A 21,458-nucleotide genomic window follows, 5' to 3' on the forward strand; every position below is an offset into this window, starting at 1 on the left:
GAGCACCATGACAGAATCTGGGCACACTAACCTATGCTCATAATCCTTTCTTGCTCTTGTCTTCATTTTCTCACCCCTTTCTCTCACTTAAACTAAACTTGTATTTCATTCCTTTCCCATCTGTTTAATTCCACTTTTATTACAGATCTTCTATTGTCAGAATGTACTTTTCACCCTGCCTTTTGGTATGTGTATGGCACAGGGTGGGTTGGCCTCCCTTCCCCCTCTCCAATAAATAGGGAAGTAAAACACTGCTGATTACAATTATGTATTACTCCGCTACTTAACATTATTTCAAATACAAACTGCAGACCAAATATTTAGCTAAAGGATGAAATGTCCTGCTAGAAGCTGAACAACATGCCTTGCTAGCTAAATCTCCAAACCTTCACCCAGGCAGGACACAACAAAGCAGTGTGGCTCAAGCACCGCAGGCAGGAGTGGCACAGCAAGCTTTACAGAAGGGTCTATTTGTCTTTACCACTTCCAGTGCCATTGCCTCTACTGTGCTTGTAGTGACAGTCCATTCACAGAAGCTAGCAAAAGAGATGGTTTCTTTAAAATGAAATTTTCCACTCTAAAGCCAGTTTTTTCTATCAAATTGTCATTTTTGATGTTTCTTAGTTTAAAGCAGTCTCAAATTCATAAGACCCTGTGAGGTTACAACTAGAACACTGCCATGTCATTTTAATATGTGAACAAAAATGGGCTCCTGTTAAAAAAGAAAACACCAAATTGTTTCCTTGGAAACTTTGGTTTCACTAGTAGATAAAGTGACTTTCAGTACACAGAAGGTCCAAATTCCAGTCAGTATTTCCTAATCACCTAAAGCAAATAAAACACTATGTGCTATAACTCAGTTATAGAGAGCTGCAGACAGAAAAGCTCAATGGAACTGTACTATAAGAAACAGCATAAGAAACTAAATATTGTATTTAGCAAGAAATCCCCTCTCCACTCCCTCCTCCTTTAAACATAACTAGTTCACTTAGGGTTACATCTAATGAACACCACAAACTGAAGTAACAGTCTTTTCAAGGTTGCTTCATGAATTGCTGTTCCCCTTTGAGCTGTATAGCCTCTACTCCAGATAATTTCTTTAGTACTGAAGGAATCCAATGCTTCAGGGATTCTTTTTCTTAAAATAATATAGCAAGAAAAAAATATTTGAAAAACACTAGTATACATTTCAGATCCTTAAGGTAAAATCAGGATGATTAAATTGCAACGCATGAATGATTAATGACCTAAAATGCCCTGAGCCCAAGTAAGTGTTCAAAATCCATAGATCTGAGTTAATGCAAGAGTCAACAGCATGCAGCTATTATTTTTCACCTTAACTCGTTAAACAATACATTAAATCACAGAATGGTTCAGGTTGAAAGGAACTGTAAAGACCATCTAGTTCCAAACCCTTTGCCATGGGCAGGGACACTTCCCACTAGATCAGGCTGCTCAGAGCCCCATCCAACCTGCCCATGAACACTTCCAGGAATGGGGCTTCCACAGCTTCCCTGGGCAGCCTGTGCCAGCATCTCACCACCCTCACATGAAAGAATTTCTCCCTAATATGTAATCTAAATCTACCCTCTTACAGCTTGAAACCCCTACTCCTCATCTATTGCCACCTGTCCTTGTAAAAATCTATTTAAATATTCAAAGTAGTTTCAGATTTAGACAAATGTCACTAAACAGGACAAGCACTGGTGGTCAAGAGCAACACCTAGAGATGAATGGCAAAGAAAATCCCATTTAGCTGTCCTTGCCTGGAAAACCTACGGTAAGACTAGCATCTCCAATTGCAGACATGATCCAAGACGTTTGTCTTTCAACCCCATTACTTCTGCTACTAGCTACACTCATTGGCACCTGGTAAACATATACATTCAAGAGTGAATAAAAATTTGAGAATTCTTAGAGCTGAACTGACAATGACTGTGTTTGTATATATAGCAGCATTAAAAATTGATTTATATGGAGAGTAAATCTATTCTAAAAGTACATCACTAGCCAACATTGGTAATGGTGGAAAGTGAATCAATGGCCTACCATCCCAGTCACTTCTTCTTTAAAAGATCACCACAAGCAGCCCAGAAATAGTCTTTTAAAGTTCATTTTAACTTCAAAAACATTTCATTGGTGATATTGTATTATTTTCTCCTCTCTGTATCACACTCAAGTACCAAGTACATGAACAATCTGAACATACAGAGAAAACAGAAGTTTTTTGTTGTTTTTTTTTTACTGGCACAGAGAAAAGAGTCTCATTTTGTTTGGTCATTGAAGCAGATGGTATTCACACTGCTAACTTTTATCTACAAAAGGAAAGACTACTGTTAGTAATTTGTGCCATAGCTCTACCAAAGGTATCCATCAAAACACGTAATTGTGGGAATTAGCTTGCCACAAGGGGGCAGAGTTGAATTGCATTTCCTTAGCATATGAAGTGAAGCAATTTAGTTTTGTTTTCACATAACTATGCAATTGTATCCCTGGGAGAGCACTGGACAGCAAGAATGCTTCCCCTCATTCTCATTCATAGGGTGTCTTCCTTCATTGCACAAAGATTTAAAGTATTCTTTAACCAATTACCATAAAGTTTATCAAGCATTTTTTAACACTTCAGACATTTATGAGGTAGCTTACCCTGCAAGTGCAGCGTAAGAGAGGCAAAACAAGATACTACATTTAGAAACACAACAAATAAAAGCAGCATAACTGTTTATTTATGCAATAGAAGACTTGACTTAGTTGGTGGTTCCTCCCCCAAAGTTTAACAACTAGTGGTAACAAGATGGAAAAATACACAAAAGATACAATGTGACTCTTATGCAGACGAAAAATAGTATATAGCAAGCCATCCTGTGATCTTTAACAGTGAAGTAGTATTTACTGCAGGGTAAATAAATATCCCCTTTGCCTGGCTGTCACATGCATAATGAAAATTATTTTCATACCTCCTAATGTCACATTGCCATGAAGAAACCTCCCTTGATAAATAAGCCTTAAGATATTTGGACTGCTGACTTGTTCTTCTTCCCAATCTGAAAAGAAGCAAAAGAATTGTCAGTTACATTGCAATAAAAACACCATTTGTTATTTCTCTCAGCTTTACCCAGGAAGGAAAAAAAACCTAAGAACAGGACTCTGACATGAAGCGCTGAAGAAAGCATCGGGTGAGGTTACAGAAAGGCAGCTCAAGGCTAGAACTCCTGACAATCTGTTCTTACATTCATTATTTGACATTGGGCATTGAAACACATAATTTTATGCCTGCAAGTATAAATATTACTAACTTACATCAGAGACTGAATGAGATACTGGGCACACAAACAAGTCCTACACAAAATATTCCATAAATACAAGTAGCCACCTGAGGCTTAATACCCAATCGGCTAAAACTTCTTTAATTTCTTTCCATTCAGAAGATTCTCAAGCCATACTCCTCACCAGCTAACGGGAGTCGTTCTCGAGCAACGGGAAGCAGCCGCACACACAGCAAAAGCACATGTGATGGGGCGTTTGAAACAGGATTCTCAGCTCGCAGCACTGAAAAGGCTCTGCGTACTGCTCAGCGTTCGATGACGGCCAGATCCAACCAGTGAAACGCCCAGAGGGGACACTGACCTGAGCAGCCCCGACGGAGCCGGAACGGAGCACTCTCACGAAGGAGGTGCTGACTGAGCCATTTTAAGGCACTTCTTAAAGGCTGACCTGTGGATGTTTTTATGTGGCAAACAGTGATTCGGGAAAAGCAAGAACGCATTTTCCTATAATGCATTTCCTATAATGCCTAAGCATCCATAAATAATTTATAAGCTTAAAATATCTTTTCCTACTCTTTTACCATTCCCTGTGACAATGTGAACAACAAATAAAGATGTACTTTACTTTCAGAACAAACATCATAAAACCTTAAAATGTTCTATTTAAATGTGCTCTCTGGGAATACAGTGTCTTCTGTTTCTTAGCTGACCAGATATCTGGCAACAGCTGTTCACAAATGTTCTCCCTTTCTGCTTTTGTAGTGTTTATGTACCAAAATGAATATTCAGCAAGGGATCATGACAAGCAACAGAAACCAACCTGTTCACTGGGACCATACAATTAACATACAGTCAGTAGCAACTGGCAGCACAAAAGGAGAAGAACTGAAAAGGGGAGAAGAGGAAGCATTTAAAACAAAAGCTCCAGCTGCGGAGGGTGTTTGGGGAGGCATCTGGTGTGAAAAAGTAAACAGGCCGAGCAGCAGGAGCCATCGCACAGCAGAGGGCAGGGCTGGTACCCAGAGCAGGCGCTGCTGCATGTGCCTGCTTTACGAGATTAGATCCCATCAGCCAACCAAAGCTATTTTGAATCTCAAGTATTTCCACTCAGGGTCCGATTCAATTGTCTTGCAATTCAAGCACATGCCCTTTTTGCTACGCTGTGAAGGGGGCTGTGTTAAGGAACTGAATTATCACACTGCTAGGATTAATGTTTTTTTGGAAGATACCAGCTATTTATTTATTTATTTTACTCCATACAGCCTGAACTCCACTATACTATGACTGTAAAGAGAGGTTCAGCCAGTTTACAGTGCCCTAATGATGTAAAACAGCAACCAAAAGAAGACAGACTGTATCTTGGCACAGGTATTTGCTCATTGCTAAGCTGCCAGTTTACCCATCCTTTTAATTTCTGCTTCTTGGCTGGCAGTCTGAAACATCTCTTTTTGACATAATTTCAAATTTTAATTTCCACTGATGACTAAATGAGCCAAGGAGAAGATATTTACCTACAACTTTTTTGTTTGTTTGTTTGTTTTGGTTTTTTTTTTGTTCAGCAGATAATTGCCATACAAGAAAAAGCTTTATACTATTTAGAAGAAAATGGGGAGAGAGGTGTTGGGAAGAACAGGTAACTTATCTACATTATATACCTTAATATAAATTTGGCATTTTCCACTAAAAGTCAAGAGATTCTTAACTAACAACTACATTGCAAAAAGAGGGGAGGAGGGGTTTTCCTTGATCTTGCCAGCATGTGACTAAGGATATTTTATGACTTTTTTCCCCCACAAGATCACAACAAGTCAAAATGGTGGTAAAACCAGACATTTCATATAAACTCTATTTCAAGAAAACTTAAGTCCTCATCAAGATTTCACAGTCCTGTGGCAAAGAAGAACACTCTCAGTCTGAAAACAGTTAGTAGGCTAATGCTTGTGAAAACCTATTCACTATTCTGAAGTAGATTTTTCCTGTCTTTTGAATTGACACCATTCTTCTTTGCACAGGCAGTTAAACATTCATCAAGATTTAGACTAAGCACTCCACCAAGGACAGTAGGTATTTCAACTAAGGCTTCCATGTTCGTTTTTTTTGTTTGTTTGTTTTGGTTTGTGTTTTGCTTTTTTTTTTTTTTTTTTTTTTTTTTTTTTAAAGATACTTTAAAGTCTGTGTTTCTTCCCAGCTCTAAACTCATAATCTGGAGCCTTCAAGCTCTTTGCCAGACTGGGAACATGACACCACATGTTCAGGAATAAACTTGAGTAAGAAAAAAAACTGTTCTGTTTTTACCAGTTCATATAGAAAAAGAGAGAACATTTGGTCATGACAACTATGTTGTAGGCATAAATTAAAATACGTAGAGTAGCTACACAGATGCTACAACCACTAGATTTCTTACTGTAAAAGTGTTTTACATCTATTATACTTCAGGGAACTAAAAACCTCCTCCTTCATGACATATTTTACTAAATACATAATGCTGCATCCCCCCAAAAAACCCAAAACAAACCAACCAATACACAACAGCAAAGAAGTCCCCTGAAACTTTGTTCTTCCAGACCTCAAAGAAGAGTTTAAGGCCTAAATATGGATTATCAAGACTAACTTTTTGGCATGAATTATCAACTGTCATAGCTTTTTGACAGAAGCACCACAGAAACATACTGCAATGTTTTAGTTTGTGTAAACAGTAGTCTTTTTTAACAGCAAAACAGTAACCCAAATGAAGTCCTGTACCAAAAGAAGCATTTTCTTTCATGGTATGTAATGTTATGTCTGTGTTTTGGCTATTTTCCCATGAAATCATAGTCAGGAGAACAGAAGCACTTTGTTTTTGTGGAACTATTCACATATGTGAATACACATCTTAAGTTTTCAATTACATTTTCTGAAGCTAGTATTCCTACATAACACCAAGTATATTCATACAAACAACCCCAGTTTCCCTCGGTCTTTTAACATCTCTTAAAATGTTCTTTTATATTTGTTGTGTTTGGTTTTTTTTTTCCATGGAAAAATATCATTATTACAGATACTTTCCAAGGTAGTGCAGTATGGAAAAGTACTTCAGACTCCACTTCACAAATGTGACATGCCATGTTTTATTTACTTCAGCTGTTCTCATGTAAGAGGCTTTGTATCTCCAAGATTTCCTCACACTTACTAGGGTACTCTAACGACTGATCAAGAAAAACATCTGAAGATAAAGGAAAAAAAGTACTCCAGTTTGGGGAAGCAAGTTTTAGTAGTAAAGAGGGAAATAGTCCAGACATCTAAAAATCTGTCCAACCAAAGAAACCGGGAAAAAGAAGGCAACAGTTGTTTTTCTGTACAGATCTATGCCCAAATATGCAACAAACATACTGAATTTGAACCCTGAGAACGGAGATGGGTTTATTGACACTTTAGTCTGAAAACACAGGGAAGCTTCTAGCACACCAGTTAAAAAAAGCCAAAATCACAGTGCTACTCACCCATGGGCCAGTTGTCATACACATGCTTTGCGATATCTGCAGCAGAGTCATTTGGTGAAAACAGGAACTCTTTCGTTTTCCCACTTACCAAGATGAGGCGCAAATTTATCTGTAAAAAAACCACAGTATTAGGAAAGTACCCAGAGAAGATTTACATTTTTATTTTTAAGGTTACTAAAAAGTTGCCATTGGTTTCAGAAGAAGATTGGTCCAAAGCGATCTGAGAAAAAACAGTTTTACACAGTATTAAAACAGGTCAATAAAATTTTGGTTTTTTACACATAATCTAGGAAAATTAAATTCTAAGAGCTGGCTTTTTTGATAGTAAACACCAGAAGATTCTGGTAGGTAGTAATTGAATCAATTGTGCCACTTAAAAAAAAATGTCAGCATAGTATAAAGAAATTCCAGCCAAGACATCCTGACAACATATCTTCTTGAATGAAGAGGAAAAATACAATCCTGAAAAATTAACCTGAACAGAGCGCACTAAAAAAATTACAATCTGCAACTTAGCAGCCTGTGAGCCTCAGTAAAAGCCCTAGCACACTCTCCAGAATGGTTTTTGTCATCCCTGATCTCACCCACTGCACCTCCTACAAAACACTAGGGAGTCAGACAGCATTCTTCCTGAGTCCCAGCTGCTACAGAACTTGAACCCACTCCTGTCTTTCACTAGAAGCAAAATGGTTGAAATCCACATGCAATGCACTAATAACATCACATCACAGTTTTTCTATCATGGATTTCCTCTATCGAACCATCAGTATCTTCAGCTACAACCTTCCTCTCTTCTATTTGCAAGTTACTGGATATAATTCCATTTCTCTATAGTATTAAAATAAGCTGTGTAAAGAGCTCACTATGACACTATTTACAATATAAAAGAGATTAAATTTTGGCTCCTCAAGCAACTGCTAGCAAGGTCACAAAATGCTTTGGGGTAAGTAGCACTTGTGAATGTCTATGGCAAGTAGGAGTCTAGCTGCCTGAATGGCATCAACTTTTAGCAGGACTTCAGCATACTAAGTGCTTGGATATTTTTTTTTACAAATCACGCTCTCAAACCGTGGCTCTCATTTTAAGTTGCAACAAAGCTTACCTTGTTGGAATTCAGGAAACTTTTCTAAGTCAGATACAAAAGGAAAAAAATCACAGCAATTCCCAAGTTTAAGACTTTTCTGGGTCTCAGCACACCAAATTCACTGAACATGGCAGCCCTGCCTCAGTTACCTACTCTCCACATGTTTCAGAAGCTCCAGATAGTCTCTTGTGAATGTTTTGGCTTGGATTCATCCCACCTATCTTCCAGCACCTAATGGAGGTAGTATCCAAATTACAATCTCTATTATCCTGCACACTTCAATGTCAATGAAGAAAATGAAGAAAAAAAGCAATTCAGTCTCTATTTCAAAGTATAGCAAGGATATAAAGAGTTAGCATAAAGGGGCTAGTTTCCACTCCCTGTCCCTCTGCTAACATCCTTCAGAAAATATGAGTTCTGCCATTAGCCCACGAAAGAAGTAAAGCAGTAGCTGACTCTGAGAAAGCACCACAGGCACTGTAGGAGTATGGCTGCATACCAGGAAATTGTGAAAAAACAGAGAGAAGCTGTGGGAATGCTGTTTAGTCAAAGCCAATTAATACAATTCGTAAACACATCTGGCTATAAACATTAAAGTTCTGTTTTGTTTCACATTTCCAGAATTATTAAGGAATTATTTTTAATCTCACCACGATTTAGCAGAAAAAGCAGACCAAGTTCCACTATCCCTGTTTACTAAAAAAACCTGGCTACTGTAATGAATTAAAACTTTAAAATGTTATGCCTAAATTCAGCTATGATCAGACTACATCCACGTGTTTTGCTTATCTTGTCTCTCAGTTTAAGTAGTTTCCCCTCTCTTAGCTATCTCCACCCGTGTACGTATAGACAACACTTTTATTGTTTATTAAGCTGGACTACCCAAGACACGTTTTTCAAGCTTTCCCTAGGTAAGATACCAGTTTCCTAGGAGCCTGTCTCTGCACTTTTCATTTTCTTCTCTTTTCTCCTCAAAATAGATAACTGTTTCTGTAATATACTAAATGATGCCACACCAGATTCTTGTGTAACATGAGTAACCTCCTCTGTCTACTAGACACATCTTAGAATGGTTTGGGTTGGAAAGGACCTTAAAGATCATCTAGTTCCAACCTCCTTGCATGGGCAGGGACACCTCCCACTAGACCAGGTTGCTCAAAGCCCCACCCAGCCTGGCTGTGAACACTTCCAGGGAGGGGGTATCCACAGCTTCTCTGTGATTATGCCCCAAAACCACATATCCTTCTTCATAGCTGTACATGAGCTGTTTGCTCAGTTACTTTGTATCCTTGCCTATTTTGATCCTTTCAGCCTCCACATTTATAACCTGACATTTTGGCTATAACACATTAAAGCACAAGGGTCCAAATCTCACCCCATCTTTTTATTCCATCCCTCTCAAGAAAAGAAGGCTAGGTGGAAAGAAGTATTCTGCATCATAAATATATTTTGGATGCCCCCCATGTCTGGGCCCATGGCCTAGAAAACCCCCCAACATCTTCTGTGTAACACTTCTTTCTCTCTGTTAAGAGCATTTTCCAAACATTGTCGTCAGCAAATTCGAGCAGCAAGATCCCTTTACAGGTACCTTTGTCATTAAATGAATCAAGAAACATAAAACTGATATGACAATTGAATCATAACAATTCCAATAATGAGCTCTCTCTGAGATGGTTTCCCCCTCCTCTCAGCTAGGTCCTTTACATTCAGCTCTTATACACAGTCACAATTTCTCTACTTTTCTCTATTAAATCCTAATTTATCCTATTTAACCAACAGTTTGCAATATGGCAGCATGTCAATTACTATGTACACATTCAGATGAAATTATAAAAATGTCTATGTAGAAAATAAGTTCATTGAAAGTCAGCTTGCCATGCTCTGGCTTTCAGAGGCATGGTGTACTGTACTCCATTCCACTTTCTCTATACCTCATTATCTTTAATTATCCTTTAAGTGTTAATGCATCTCATTACAACACAAACATACTGCCAGAAATTTAAGAGCTTTAGACTGTATCGCAGACTGTTACTGTACTTGGGAATGGGCATCTGTTTAGAACACAAACAAACCAACCTTCCCCAAATATTCAGCACTAATGCCTGAAATAGGCACTAGCAATAAGGAGCTTCTTCACAGAAGCCCTCCTGCCTTTCACTCGAAAACCCCCACATCCATTTCCTGACTGGCTTCTGATTTTATGCAGGGTATCTAAGGATTTCTTTTCCCTCCTCTGTGTGCATTTATCTGTGCTGGGGATTATCCATTTTGAAGATCATAACACTTTCCTAAGCAGTAGACATAACACCAAACCATCAGCTCCCTAGAACTGTCCGATACAAATCCTGCAAGATGTTGATTAAAAAACAACCCAGTTTTGAATTACCAGGAGCACTGAAATAAATACAGAAAGGAAAGGAATATCACAGAGAAATGTAAAAACAATATAAGCAACGGGGGGAAAAAAAACCCACATAAAAAAATATTAGTTCCCTCCTTCCTCTCCACCTCCCAAAGATGGATACCTTAATAGTGCTTAAGTTTGTGGTTGCTGAAGAGCATTTTTTACAGTCTTACAATGAAGTATAAAACGTACATCAAGAGAAACTAATATTTTTACAAGATACACTAAGTATGTGTAAAATGCAGAAGAAATATTTTAATTAAAAAAAAAAAGAAAATATCACTAAATAACAGCAGAAGCCCAAAATAAATTCTTAAATGAGTCAAGCAGATGTTGCATCAAGTACAAGGAAACAGCTGCTCTAATGAAAGGTTCAAGTGTTTTCTTATTTATAGTACAGCATGCCACTGACACATTCAGTTTGCATGTTTGTCTAAATATATATAAGATAGATATATCTCTTTATATTTCTTAGTCTTGGCTTGAAGGAATCTCAGTATTGGAGCTGCACACCAAAGGGTTTAAAGCAAAGAATCCCCAAACTTGCCTTTAGAGTCTAACCTCATTCCCCTAAAGGGCGCTGGGAAGTTTAATGGCTTGCAACTACTGTACTACTTATTCTGCAAGCCTGAGAACCCCGCTTCAAGCAAACAAACTATAGGAGATCTGAAATAAATCCTCCTGACAAAAAGCCACTAATTAAAGTTTATATCAAGGGGAAGGAGATGGGAGGGGAGGGAAGGGGAGGTGTCTACACATTTACTCAAAGGAAAGTGCAGGAAAAAAATCTTTGTTAGGTAGGGAAGCTTTGACACAGAAGTCGCAAATTATTTTTTTTCAAGTTCTTAAAGGATTCTTAGTGGTCTTAACTACCCTGTGTCCTATTTCCTATGTTCGAAGTTAGCAAGGAAGTTGTATCTGTATCCTTTTTATACTTAAAGACCCTCCACCTATTATTGTCAAAAGCCTTGGTCCCAAGATGCATTCATGATTATTGTGACCCTGACAAGTTTGCTCTTCCACAAGGGACATAATGATGACCATTCTGATTTATTTTTTCCCGCCAGTCTACCACAGGGAATTCCAGCCTTCTGATACAGCAAACTGAGCAGGATCATACCCTCACACTTCTACAGTGTAGCATCAACTGCAAGGTTACTGATGAAAGCAGTTAAGAAGAGCCACATTATCAGAAGTAGGATTAAATACCATTTGTGGATTACATCCCCTCTGCAGCATTACATAATAGCACATTCTGTTTGTGTTCTCAAGCATGCAATCCTCACCCTCTCCCCCAGCCACACCACAGCCAACACCAACCTCATAATTACAGCTCCAGTAACTATCCCGTCAGTTGCATCACATACACAACAATAGTTTCAGAGTAGATTATACACTATTAACAAAAAAAACAAACAAAAACAAAACAAAGAAAACAAACAACAAAACCCACAACACAGAATTTTAAAAAATACACATATATGCAAAAGATTGCAGTAACAACTGTGACCACAACTTTGGGAACACAAATTTGATCATTCATATGCAGATGTAGAACAAGTTGGTTTGTTACAGATGTCTGAAATAGAGTTTGTTCACTCTTTAAGGCCTATGTTCAAAATGTCTTAGTGCCACAGTGCTTTTAATTTCACAGCTAGAGTCAAATAAATTGCAAGTCCCTTAAACATCAAGAATTAAGAGATTTACAACCTGCACAATGTTTCTTAATGTTTAAGTGACTTCCCATGTATTCGGCAAACAAGTTATTTTGTTATCAATTTTATGCTGCAGTAGCAGGTTGAGATTTCTCCCATCTTACAGTTAAAATGCAGAGGAGGAGAAGTGTCATATTGCCACATGCTGTATAACCCCAAGTTTAAACTAACTGCTTCTCTTCAGCTGTTTAAGCTCAAAATACATACGGAAGACTATTTTTTGCCTTTCCTTAATAGATGTGAAATTGAATAACTAACGATGGACCAGAAGGAAAAGTGGTAAGAGCATTCAGAAATACTGTCTGAAGTTTTACTCTCAAAATCCAATGTATTTGCTTCCCAGTTCAGGTTCATAATTCTAAGAAATAAGTTTGTTCTCCAAAGATGCATCCAAGTTTCCTAATGACTCGAGGCCAAAGACAAACCACAAAGGACCAAACAGTACACTTTACTGACTGAATTCCACCAGATTCACCTAAGAGGTTGGTAGTGGTCTAGGTGAAACAGCAGCATTACACATTTCAAGTCAGCACAGACCCTCAGGTTCTAGACTCCAGTTCACTGCTAAGATAGATATATCATCTCATGGAATTTCTCTTGGAAGCGTATCTACCTGGACAGAATCACACAATGGTCATGGTTAGAAAGGACCTCTGAGATCACTGAGTCCAACCATAAAACAAAAACAAACAAACAACCCCCCAAAAAACAACAACAACAAACAAAACAAACAACCCCCCACCCAAAAAAACACACACAAAAAAAAAAGAAAAAGAAAAAAACTCCCACAAACACCCAACCTACAATTTTGGCCACTAGAGCATGCTCTGAAGTTCCACATCTACACATTTCTCAAATACATCCAAGGATGGTGACTCCACCACCTCTCTGGGCAGGCTGTTCCAGTGTCTAATCACTCCTTCACTAAATAAATTCTTCCTAATGTCCAATCTAAACCTCCCTTGCCACAACTTCTGACCATTTCCTCTGGTCCTGGATGAAGAGCTTCAGCTTTTACTCTCCCTGAAAGGCTAGAACTTGACTGTTCCATTGACTGAAGCTTTTTTTCTGATTTCCAGCATAAGTTTATTCCCAGACAGGTTACATTCACTGACAACAGACCTACTTTGTGCTTTAGTTATAACCAGCTTTTTGCCCCTTGGGGTTTTGATGGCATTTTTACATCTGCAGACAAGAACACACTTTGCTAAAATAAACAAAGGTTTTCCTCGTTAATAGGCTTGGTGTAATCACTGTCTTCAAAGCTCTGAAGCACATCAACAGAGGTTGCATAAACTGAGCTTGGCTAGCCTGGAGGCCTGGTGGGCACCTATTAACAACCTTCCTATGCTGCAATTCCCAAGACAACCTTTGTCTTTGAACTGTGATAAGGAAAAAGTTTTTGCCCTGAGGACATCAAAGCAGTGGAAGAGGTCACCCAGATATTCTTTGGAAGCTCTGACCTTGGTGGTTTTCACAACCCAAGTGACAAAGCCCTGAGCCTGAAAAACACTCTCCTACCAAAGAACACTGGCTAACAAACCCTCCATAATCTAACTTGGGTAAATATTGTGATTTTTTTGATATTAGTCCTTCTCTGCTCCTTTTCAGTATCTTTCTTGAGGTGCTTATTCACCTGTCAAATTCAAAATCTCTCTCTACATCCTCTCACTCATCCAGCATGCAGATATTTTATACTTTTAATGTCTTCAACCTGAAGAAAACACCAAGCATGCACATTCTTCAGATATGCTCCCTAAGCTATCCCAGTACACTTAGTTTAATCAGCATCTGTCCCCTTGAAATACAAACCTTTATGTACACTCCTACTCTGTTCATTCCGCCATTTGATTTTAACTGTTATTTTCCCAAGCAGCCTTCTGAAGATCTCCAGAGCTTTCTGCGAATTTAAGAGACACGTCTATAATAATAATAATAATAATAGCTCTACTTTGGCCAATAAACCAGCTGGTAGAGGGACTGAGATGCAGGTGCATAAGGTCAGAAAGTAAGTGAGCAAGATGTATTAATCTGTAGCCCAATGATGCAAGCATTCTTAGGAGAGAGAGGATATCCTTTATTCTGGACTTCTGTTCAAGAGTCACCTGGTGAAATAAATGAAACTATATTCTTATGAATCACACTTCTGGACACCTATTTTCACCAGATACTTTTTAGAGAATACAGGTAACTTAACTGCACCTCCTCAACTGAACACCTAGAATTTACATTTGGCAACACTCAGTACATCTGCACTTAGCTTTACATACACAACTGGACTTCACTCTACCCCTACCATACATTACAAATAGAACACATTTTCTTCATATCAGGAAACAAAATGAACATGGAATATGAGAAGTAACGTAAATTGTCAGTGTGAATGAACAAAGGTCTGAAATGTCATTGCCAGACAGCTGACAGAGCTGCACCACTCATTCAAAGCCACACCACTTGTGGAGGCAGTGCAATCCCAACATGACACCATGAACCTGTGACAGCACCCCCACACCACTCTGTTCAAGGCCAGGCAAATCACATAACCAGTTCCAATGACATTAATCTTTAGATTACTAGAAACAGAAACAAATACATCTTAATATCCACCTGCTTTCTCAAATAAGGAATTTCTGAGGCAACTCTGCATTTAGCAAGTTTCAGAGAAGTATTAAATGAAGGAGAAAAAAATAAAGCATAATAAAATTTTATTTAGAGGAAAAAGCAAATTGTTATAAGCATTTAACTCTGTAGCTATGATAGAGCTAGCTGTTTCTATGGAAACTGTGACATTCTTGAACTTAAAATCATAGTGCTTGGTCACACTTCATCCATTCCCCTCACTTCAGTTCAAATAACAGGAGCAATGCATACCTGTTTTTCAAAATCCTCCTACAAGTTCTAAGGTTATCTTTTAAGAATAAATATATAGGAGACATTATTCTTCAATATAAATTAATACAAATACTATAATAAATAACCTGTAGAATACAATGGCTTTCAGTTGAGTTTACATACTGTTTCCTTTACTATCCTACTAGATTTCCTGGGACAAAACACAACGAAGCATCAGCTGGAGTTGTTAAGAATTTTCACTGAAAATCAGTTTTAATAAGAAAGTATAAATAGAAGGATCAGAAGAAGAGACTATTCTTGAAATATACTGATTCCAACAGTAAAAGATTTTTCAATAATTTGATTAAATTATCACAAATGTTCACTCAGGAGTAATTTTTCTTGCAGCAGTCCAAGATAACAGAGGCACTCCTTTACTTGAAATAACACTATTACTCAAGTATCTGGTCTTCTTGGTTCAAATGGCATTTTGTCTACTTTATTCCAAGTGCATACTTTAATCATAGGGTACAAAATTAACCTGTCTCCTGCCGCCCCGCAAGCAAATCTGCTCTGACAGAAAAGATTTAGAGAAAGACCTACCCCAACTACTCATTAGCCAGAGACAGGGCAGTTTCACCTTGTACATGTGAAATAAATGTCCCGTATAAAATAATTGCCTAAGTCAATCATAACTGTAATCTGTAAAATACAACATAAAGACCACATTTTGGAATGGAACTTTAATATAAATAAGTAGAAAAAACAGCAGAAATAGTTAACCACATGGCATTCACACTTGCTGTTTTCAAAGTTAATCCTTTAAACCCAGAGTAAGTGTATCTTTCACTTTGAAACAAAGTGACCCAAACACAAAACAGAGAAACTAATAGATTAACATGAATATTGGTAGAGATCATTTCAGCAATCAGAATACCACTCTGAACCAGCCATTTCAAAACACATGAGTAGGAGTAATAATAAAACTGCATCAAATGACAATGCACACAAGAGGCTCCTGCTTGTGGACAGAACCACTTAGCTGTGGTGAACACAGTCACAATGATAGGTTTGATAGCTTGGGTGTCTCAGAGCTTCTGCTCTCAGGAGGGACTCCCAGTGAAACTGGAACTGTGCCATTCTGGGGGAACCTGGGAGTCCCTGGCCTGTAGCACACGGATTGAGTGGTGAAGCAGCAACAAACACAGGTTTGCGTGTGACTTCTTCAGAACACACATATGATAATAGCAGAGAACATATCAAGTTTTCTTTCTGAAGTGGAAAAAAGTGTGAGAAGAGAGAAGGTGTCTGTTTCTATATCTTCAGTCTCTATATCTCTAAAAATACCTTCTAATAACATGCATCCCAACTTCAGAATTTAAACATTAAATCAGCAGGTACCATCTGTGTTACCATACTGTCTCTTTTCAAGAGCTGCCCCTGGGTAAGCCTATCACCTTGTTTTCACCCTTTCGTATCAGTTAGTATTTAAAGCTTAGAAGTTCACTACATGAACACGAATAATGATAATGGTAGGCGCTTACTTAAACTTTAATTCTGATATAATTCAACATTTGTTCTAATGTATTCTATAGAGAGAGTATTTATTAAAGATGTTTAAATATTATCATATGTTTTTCAGTTCAATGTCAACTTTAAAAAGAGAGATGCAAGACCATCGAGTTTGTGGTGATGATTTTATGAAATGCTTAACAGCTCAGATTTGGAAATTAATCACAGAATCACAGAATGGTAGGGGTTGGAAGGGGCCTCCAGATACCACTGGAGTCCAACCTCCCTGCCAGAGAAGGAGGATCTAGGATAGGTCACACAGAAATGCATTCAGACAGTCTCCAGAGAAGGAGACTCCACAACCTCTCTGGGCAGCCTGTTCCAGTGCTCTGTCACCCTCACAGTAAAGAAGTTTTTACTTATGTTGAGATGGAACTTCCTGTGCTTGAGTTTGCATCCATTGCTCCTTGTCCCATCATAGGGCACAAGTGAAAAGAGATTGGCCCCTCCTTCTTGACACCCACCCTTCAGATATTTATATACATTAAAAAGATCCGCTCTCAGTCTTCTCTAGACTAACCAGCCCCAGGTCTCTCAGTCTTTCCCCATAAGGCAGGTGTTCCAGTCCCTTAATCATCTTCATAGCCTCTGTTGGACTCTCTTAAGTAAATCCCTCTCTCTCTTGAACTGGGGAATCCAGAACTGCACACAATACTCCAGATGTGGTCTCACTAGGGCAGAGTAGAGGGGGAGCAGAATGTCACCCAACCTGCTGGACAGCTTGAAAAACTGTAGGAAAAAGTCACTCCCTAAAGAGAAATAAAGAGTAATACAGCCCCCTGAAAGCCCCTCATATCAGCTCTAAATTATTAATAAACATTGCATAAATAAAAAAACTTGAGTAAGATTTTTCAGGACCTACATCGTGGTGGAAATGCCAGCAATAGGAGGTAAGTTTGCCGCTTCTCACTGTAAGAGTTGTTCTGGGACTCTGCTGACAGGTCCTTCACCCTGTATGATTCTGTACCTTGGTCAGCAATAAAGTGTTCAATTTTTCAAACCTTAAAAGAGTGTAAAAAACAAAACTGAAAAAGTCTTAAATACATTTAAAACATGAAAAGAGGAGATGAACTGCACCTTGACTTAGAGATGTATGTCACTTGATGGAAATTAGATTTTTATTATTAGCTACAAATTCCTAGCTTCCCTGGGCTTACTGTGTATTGTGGCAGTCAGCCAAAGCTTTGCCATTCCAAAGCACTATCTAAATCACTGAGCTGTGATAATTAAAGGCAAGAGACAGGACATTATATATTTTTGTCTCTGATGCAAAGGATAGTTCAAAATTAAATCAAAATGGAAGTTTCAATGACCATAGATCTCATTTACTGTAGCAAAAACAAGCAACCCAGATATGAATGAGAACACAACCTCTCCTAATTGTTTTCCTCCTAAAATAGCCCAGAGAACACACTCAATTATGTGATAGGAGATCAAGAGCTGTGATGCTGATGCTCATTTATTCAGAATACAACTCTTCAGGAGAAAACAGCTTAACCTTGACCTATGCCTGTACTTCTCAGAACAGAATAATGAACACTTCCCATTTTTCTGTTCCTCAATGAGCTACCCTTAATATTCAACAAAAATGTAAGACATGTTTATATAAAGCCTACCTTTTTTTTTTTACCTTTTTTTTTTTTTTACTTAAACATTATGGCACTAATTCATTGCCAAGCTTAGCCTGCTGAAGCCAATGGAGTGATATCACAAATAAGGTCTGATCCACTTAATCATTGTGCTCTGCATCCACTGTTCAATACTAAAAGGCACAGCTTTCTCTCACTGCATGCTGGTCAAATGTTTGTGTTCTCCCAATTAGAATCATAGAATAATAGAATCCTAGGGGTTGGAAGGGACCTCGAAAGATCATCTAGTCCAACCCCCCTGCCAGAGCAGGGTCACCTAGAGTACATCACACAGGAAGGCGTCCAGGTGGGTTTTGAATGTCTCCAGTGAAGAAGACTCCACAACCTCTCTGGGCAGCCTGTTCCAGTGCTCTGTCACTCTCACAGTAAAAAAAAAATAAATGTCTGATATTCACCTTAAACCTCCTATGCTCCTATTTGTATCCATTACTCCTTGTCCTATCACTGGTCATCACTGAGAAAAGCTTAACTCCATCTTCTTGACACTCACCCTTTACTTATTTGTAAACATTGATGAGGTCACCCCTCAGTCTCCTTTTCTCCAAACTAGAGACCCAGCTCCCCCAGCCTTTCCTCATAAGGGAGAATGAGACTCATAGTAATTCTTATCCTGCTACCACACCCTGAAAGTGTTCAAGGCCAGGTTGGATGGGGCTTTGAGCAACCCATTCTAGTGGAAGATGTCACTGCCCATGCAGGGGGGTTGGAACTAGATGATCTTTAAGGTCCCTTCCAAGCCAAACCATTTTATGATTCTATGAGGAAGAGCACTAGCACATCCAGACTGACTACTAGTAACTAAAACAGTTAAAGCCACCTTTGCATTTTGGCTTTCTCCTTCTCAGGTATTTACTGTAAAGCCTTTTATAGAGTCAAAAACATGTAATTTGACAGTTGTTAGCTTACTGCTCAACTTCTGTGGATGACCTAGCTCCTGATGCAGCATCCCTCTATGTTTACCACACAGTTTTGTGAAGTACTTGCCATCGCAGCAAGTGCTTCCAAAGGGGACTGCACCTGCCTGGCAAGGTACCCTAACCATTTTCATCAATGAAGAGAGCTTTTCTCAAAGAAAAAATATTTTTATGAGAAGGAACAACAACAAAAAAACCTTTTTACTTTCTTCTTTTGTCTTGTATGCCGAGAGTATACACAAAGTGCATAACTTTACATAAAAACACTCAATTCCAGCCTTTCAGAAAAAACTACCTACATACAAATACAAAAGCCATAAATTTAGGGTTCAGTTGACATTCAAGCATCTTCCAAGCATAAATATAATCTTGGTCTAGGACCTTAGGAAACACTTAAGAGGAGGGGAGAAGGGGAGAATAGTGATGCCTTCTCAAAGGCATTACAGTTTTTTAATTGGAAGTTATTATAAGCAACACCAGCCATGGCTCTCAGTTCTTACTGCATCAACAACTACACTTCCACAAGCCATCTGCTCTATGTCAAACTAGTGAATAAGGCTGGATTCTGTGAATCTGGGGCAACATGTGTTCTAGCTTGCATCTTAATTATGGTTTATAAAACACTACGTACGGACAACTACAGGATATGTTATTGAAAGCTCCCCAAAATATCTGTTTCTCACCTTTAAACAACAACAAATTACTATTACTTCATAGAATCACAGAATGGTTAAGGTTGGAAGGGACCTGAGAGATCATCAGGTTCCAAACCGCCTGCTATCAGCAGGGACACCTCACACTAGACCAGGCTGCACAAGCCTCATCCAACCTAGCCTTAAACACTTCCAGGAAGGGGGCTTCCACAACCTCCCTGGGCAACCTATTCCAGCACCTTACTACCCTCATGGTGAAGAATTTCTTTCTGATGTCTAACCTAAATCTCCCCTCTCTCAGTTTAAAACCATTACCCCTTGTCCTATCACTACCTTCGCTGGTGAAAAGCCCCTCCCCAGCTTTCCTATAGCCCCTTCAGGTACTGGAAGGCTGCTATAAGGTCTCCCCGGAGCCTTCTCTTCTCCAGGCTGAACAGCCTCAACTGTCTTGGCCTGTCTTCATAGCAGAGGTGCTCCAGACCTTTGATCATCTTGGTGGCCCTTCTCTGGACCCTCTCCAACAGGTCTGTATCTTTCTTGTGCTAAGGGCACCAGAACTTTACACAGTATTCCAGGTGGGGTCTCACCAGAGCAGAGTAGAGGGGCAGAATCACCTCCCCGGCCCTGCTGGCCACACTTCTTTTGATGCAGCCCAGGATACAGTTGCTCTCTGGGCTCCAGCACACACTGGCGACTCATGTCGAGCTTCTCATCAACTACCACCCCCAGATCCTTCTCCTCAGGACTGCTCTCCAGCCATTCTTCCCCCAGCCTGTATTTGTGCCTGGGGTTGTGCCGACCCAGGTGCGGGACCTTGCACTTGGCCTTGTTGAACTTCATGAGGTTGGCACTGGCCCACCTCTCCAGCACATCAAGGTCCCTTTGGATGGTGTCCCTTCCCTCTTGGGTGTCAACCACACCACACAGCTTGGTATGGTCAGCAAACTTGCTGAGGATACACCCAATCTCACTGTCCATATCTCCAACAAAGATGTTAAACAGCTCTGGTCCCAATACTGACCCCTGAGGGACACCACTCATCACCTGCCTCCATTTGGACACTGAGCCATTGACCACATCTCTCTGGGTGCAGCCATCCAGCCAATTTCTTATCCACCAAGTGGTCCATCTGTCAAATCCATGCCCTGTCAGTTTAGAGACCAGGATGTCATGTGGGACAGTGTCAAAGGCCTTGCACAAATCCATGTAGATGACATCAGTTGCTCTGCCACCATCCACCATCTCTGTAACCTTGTTGCAGAAGGTTACCAGATTGGTCAGGCATGACTTGCCCTTGGTGAAGCCATGTTGGCTGTCACCAATCACCTCCTTATTTTCCATATGCCTTAGCAGACTTTCCAGGAGGATCTGCTCCATGATCTTGCCAGGCACAGAGATGAGTCCTTGATCTAATTTACATTAAATATGTAAGCAGCATGAGTAAACCATTTAAGAGGCCTTTCTCCTCATACATTGTGACTTTTGCTAGAATAAAATAATTTTTAGACTTAAGTTATATTCCAAATCCTACACCTTCCTCACCTTATGTTTTTAGCATGTGTGGTCACTACATCTAGCACATATTATTCACCACCTACAGGACATCCAGATTCTCCAAGATGTGGAGATGACCTCTCTCTTCCCTTTTTGTTTCTCATGTACTCAGATTGTTGGCTTTTTAGGATGGCTGCATGTATTGTTTTACCTATGTAATACTTTCAGGCTATCACTCATTTATGTAACAGATGTTTTGAAACTGAGAGTGTCTTATTAATAGTTTCACAAATTCTATAATGGGTTTTAAAGACCCTCTCATCCCTTATTTTCATTAAGGCAAAAGACATGAGAGTCTAAAGAGAGACCATCAATGACTGACCGTGTTACGAAAAA

The 21,458-nt window shown here is 39.2% G+C and overlaps 1 protein-coding gene across 1 annotated transcript in view; it reads right to left on the reverse strand.

Annotated features, from left to right (window-relative positions):
• Positions 1 to 21,458, reverse strand: part of UBL3 (ubiquitin like 3) — a 56,711-nt gene that overhangs the window by 4,093 nt on the left and 31,160 nt on the right. Inside the window, exons 2-3 of the mRNA XM_051626751.1 lie at positions 6,746 to 6,854; positions 2,958 to 3,044 (exon numbers count right to left, since the gene is read on the reverse strand). Of these exons, the coding sequence (XP_051482711.1) occupies positions 2,958 to 3,044; positions 6,746 to 6,854 (196 nt within the window). The remainder of the gene's footprint in view (positions 1 to 2,957; positions 3,045 to 6,745; positions 6,855 to 21,458) is intronic.

This window comes from Apus apus, chromosome 1 (genome assembly GCF_020740795.1).
Source record: "Apus apus isolate bApuApu2 chromosome 1, bApuApu2.pri.cur, whole genome shotgun sequence".
Classification (NCBI taxonomy): domain Eukaryota; kingdom Metazoa; phylum Chordata; class Aves; order Apodiformes; family Apodidae; genus Apus; species Apus apus.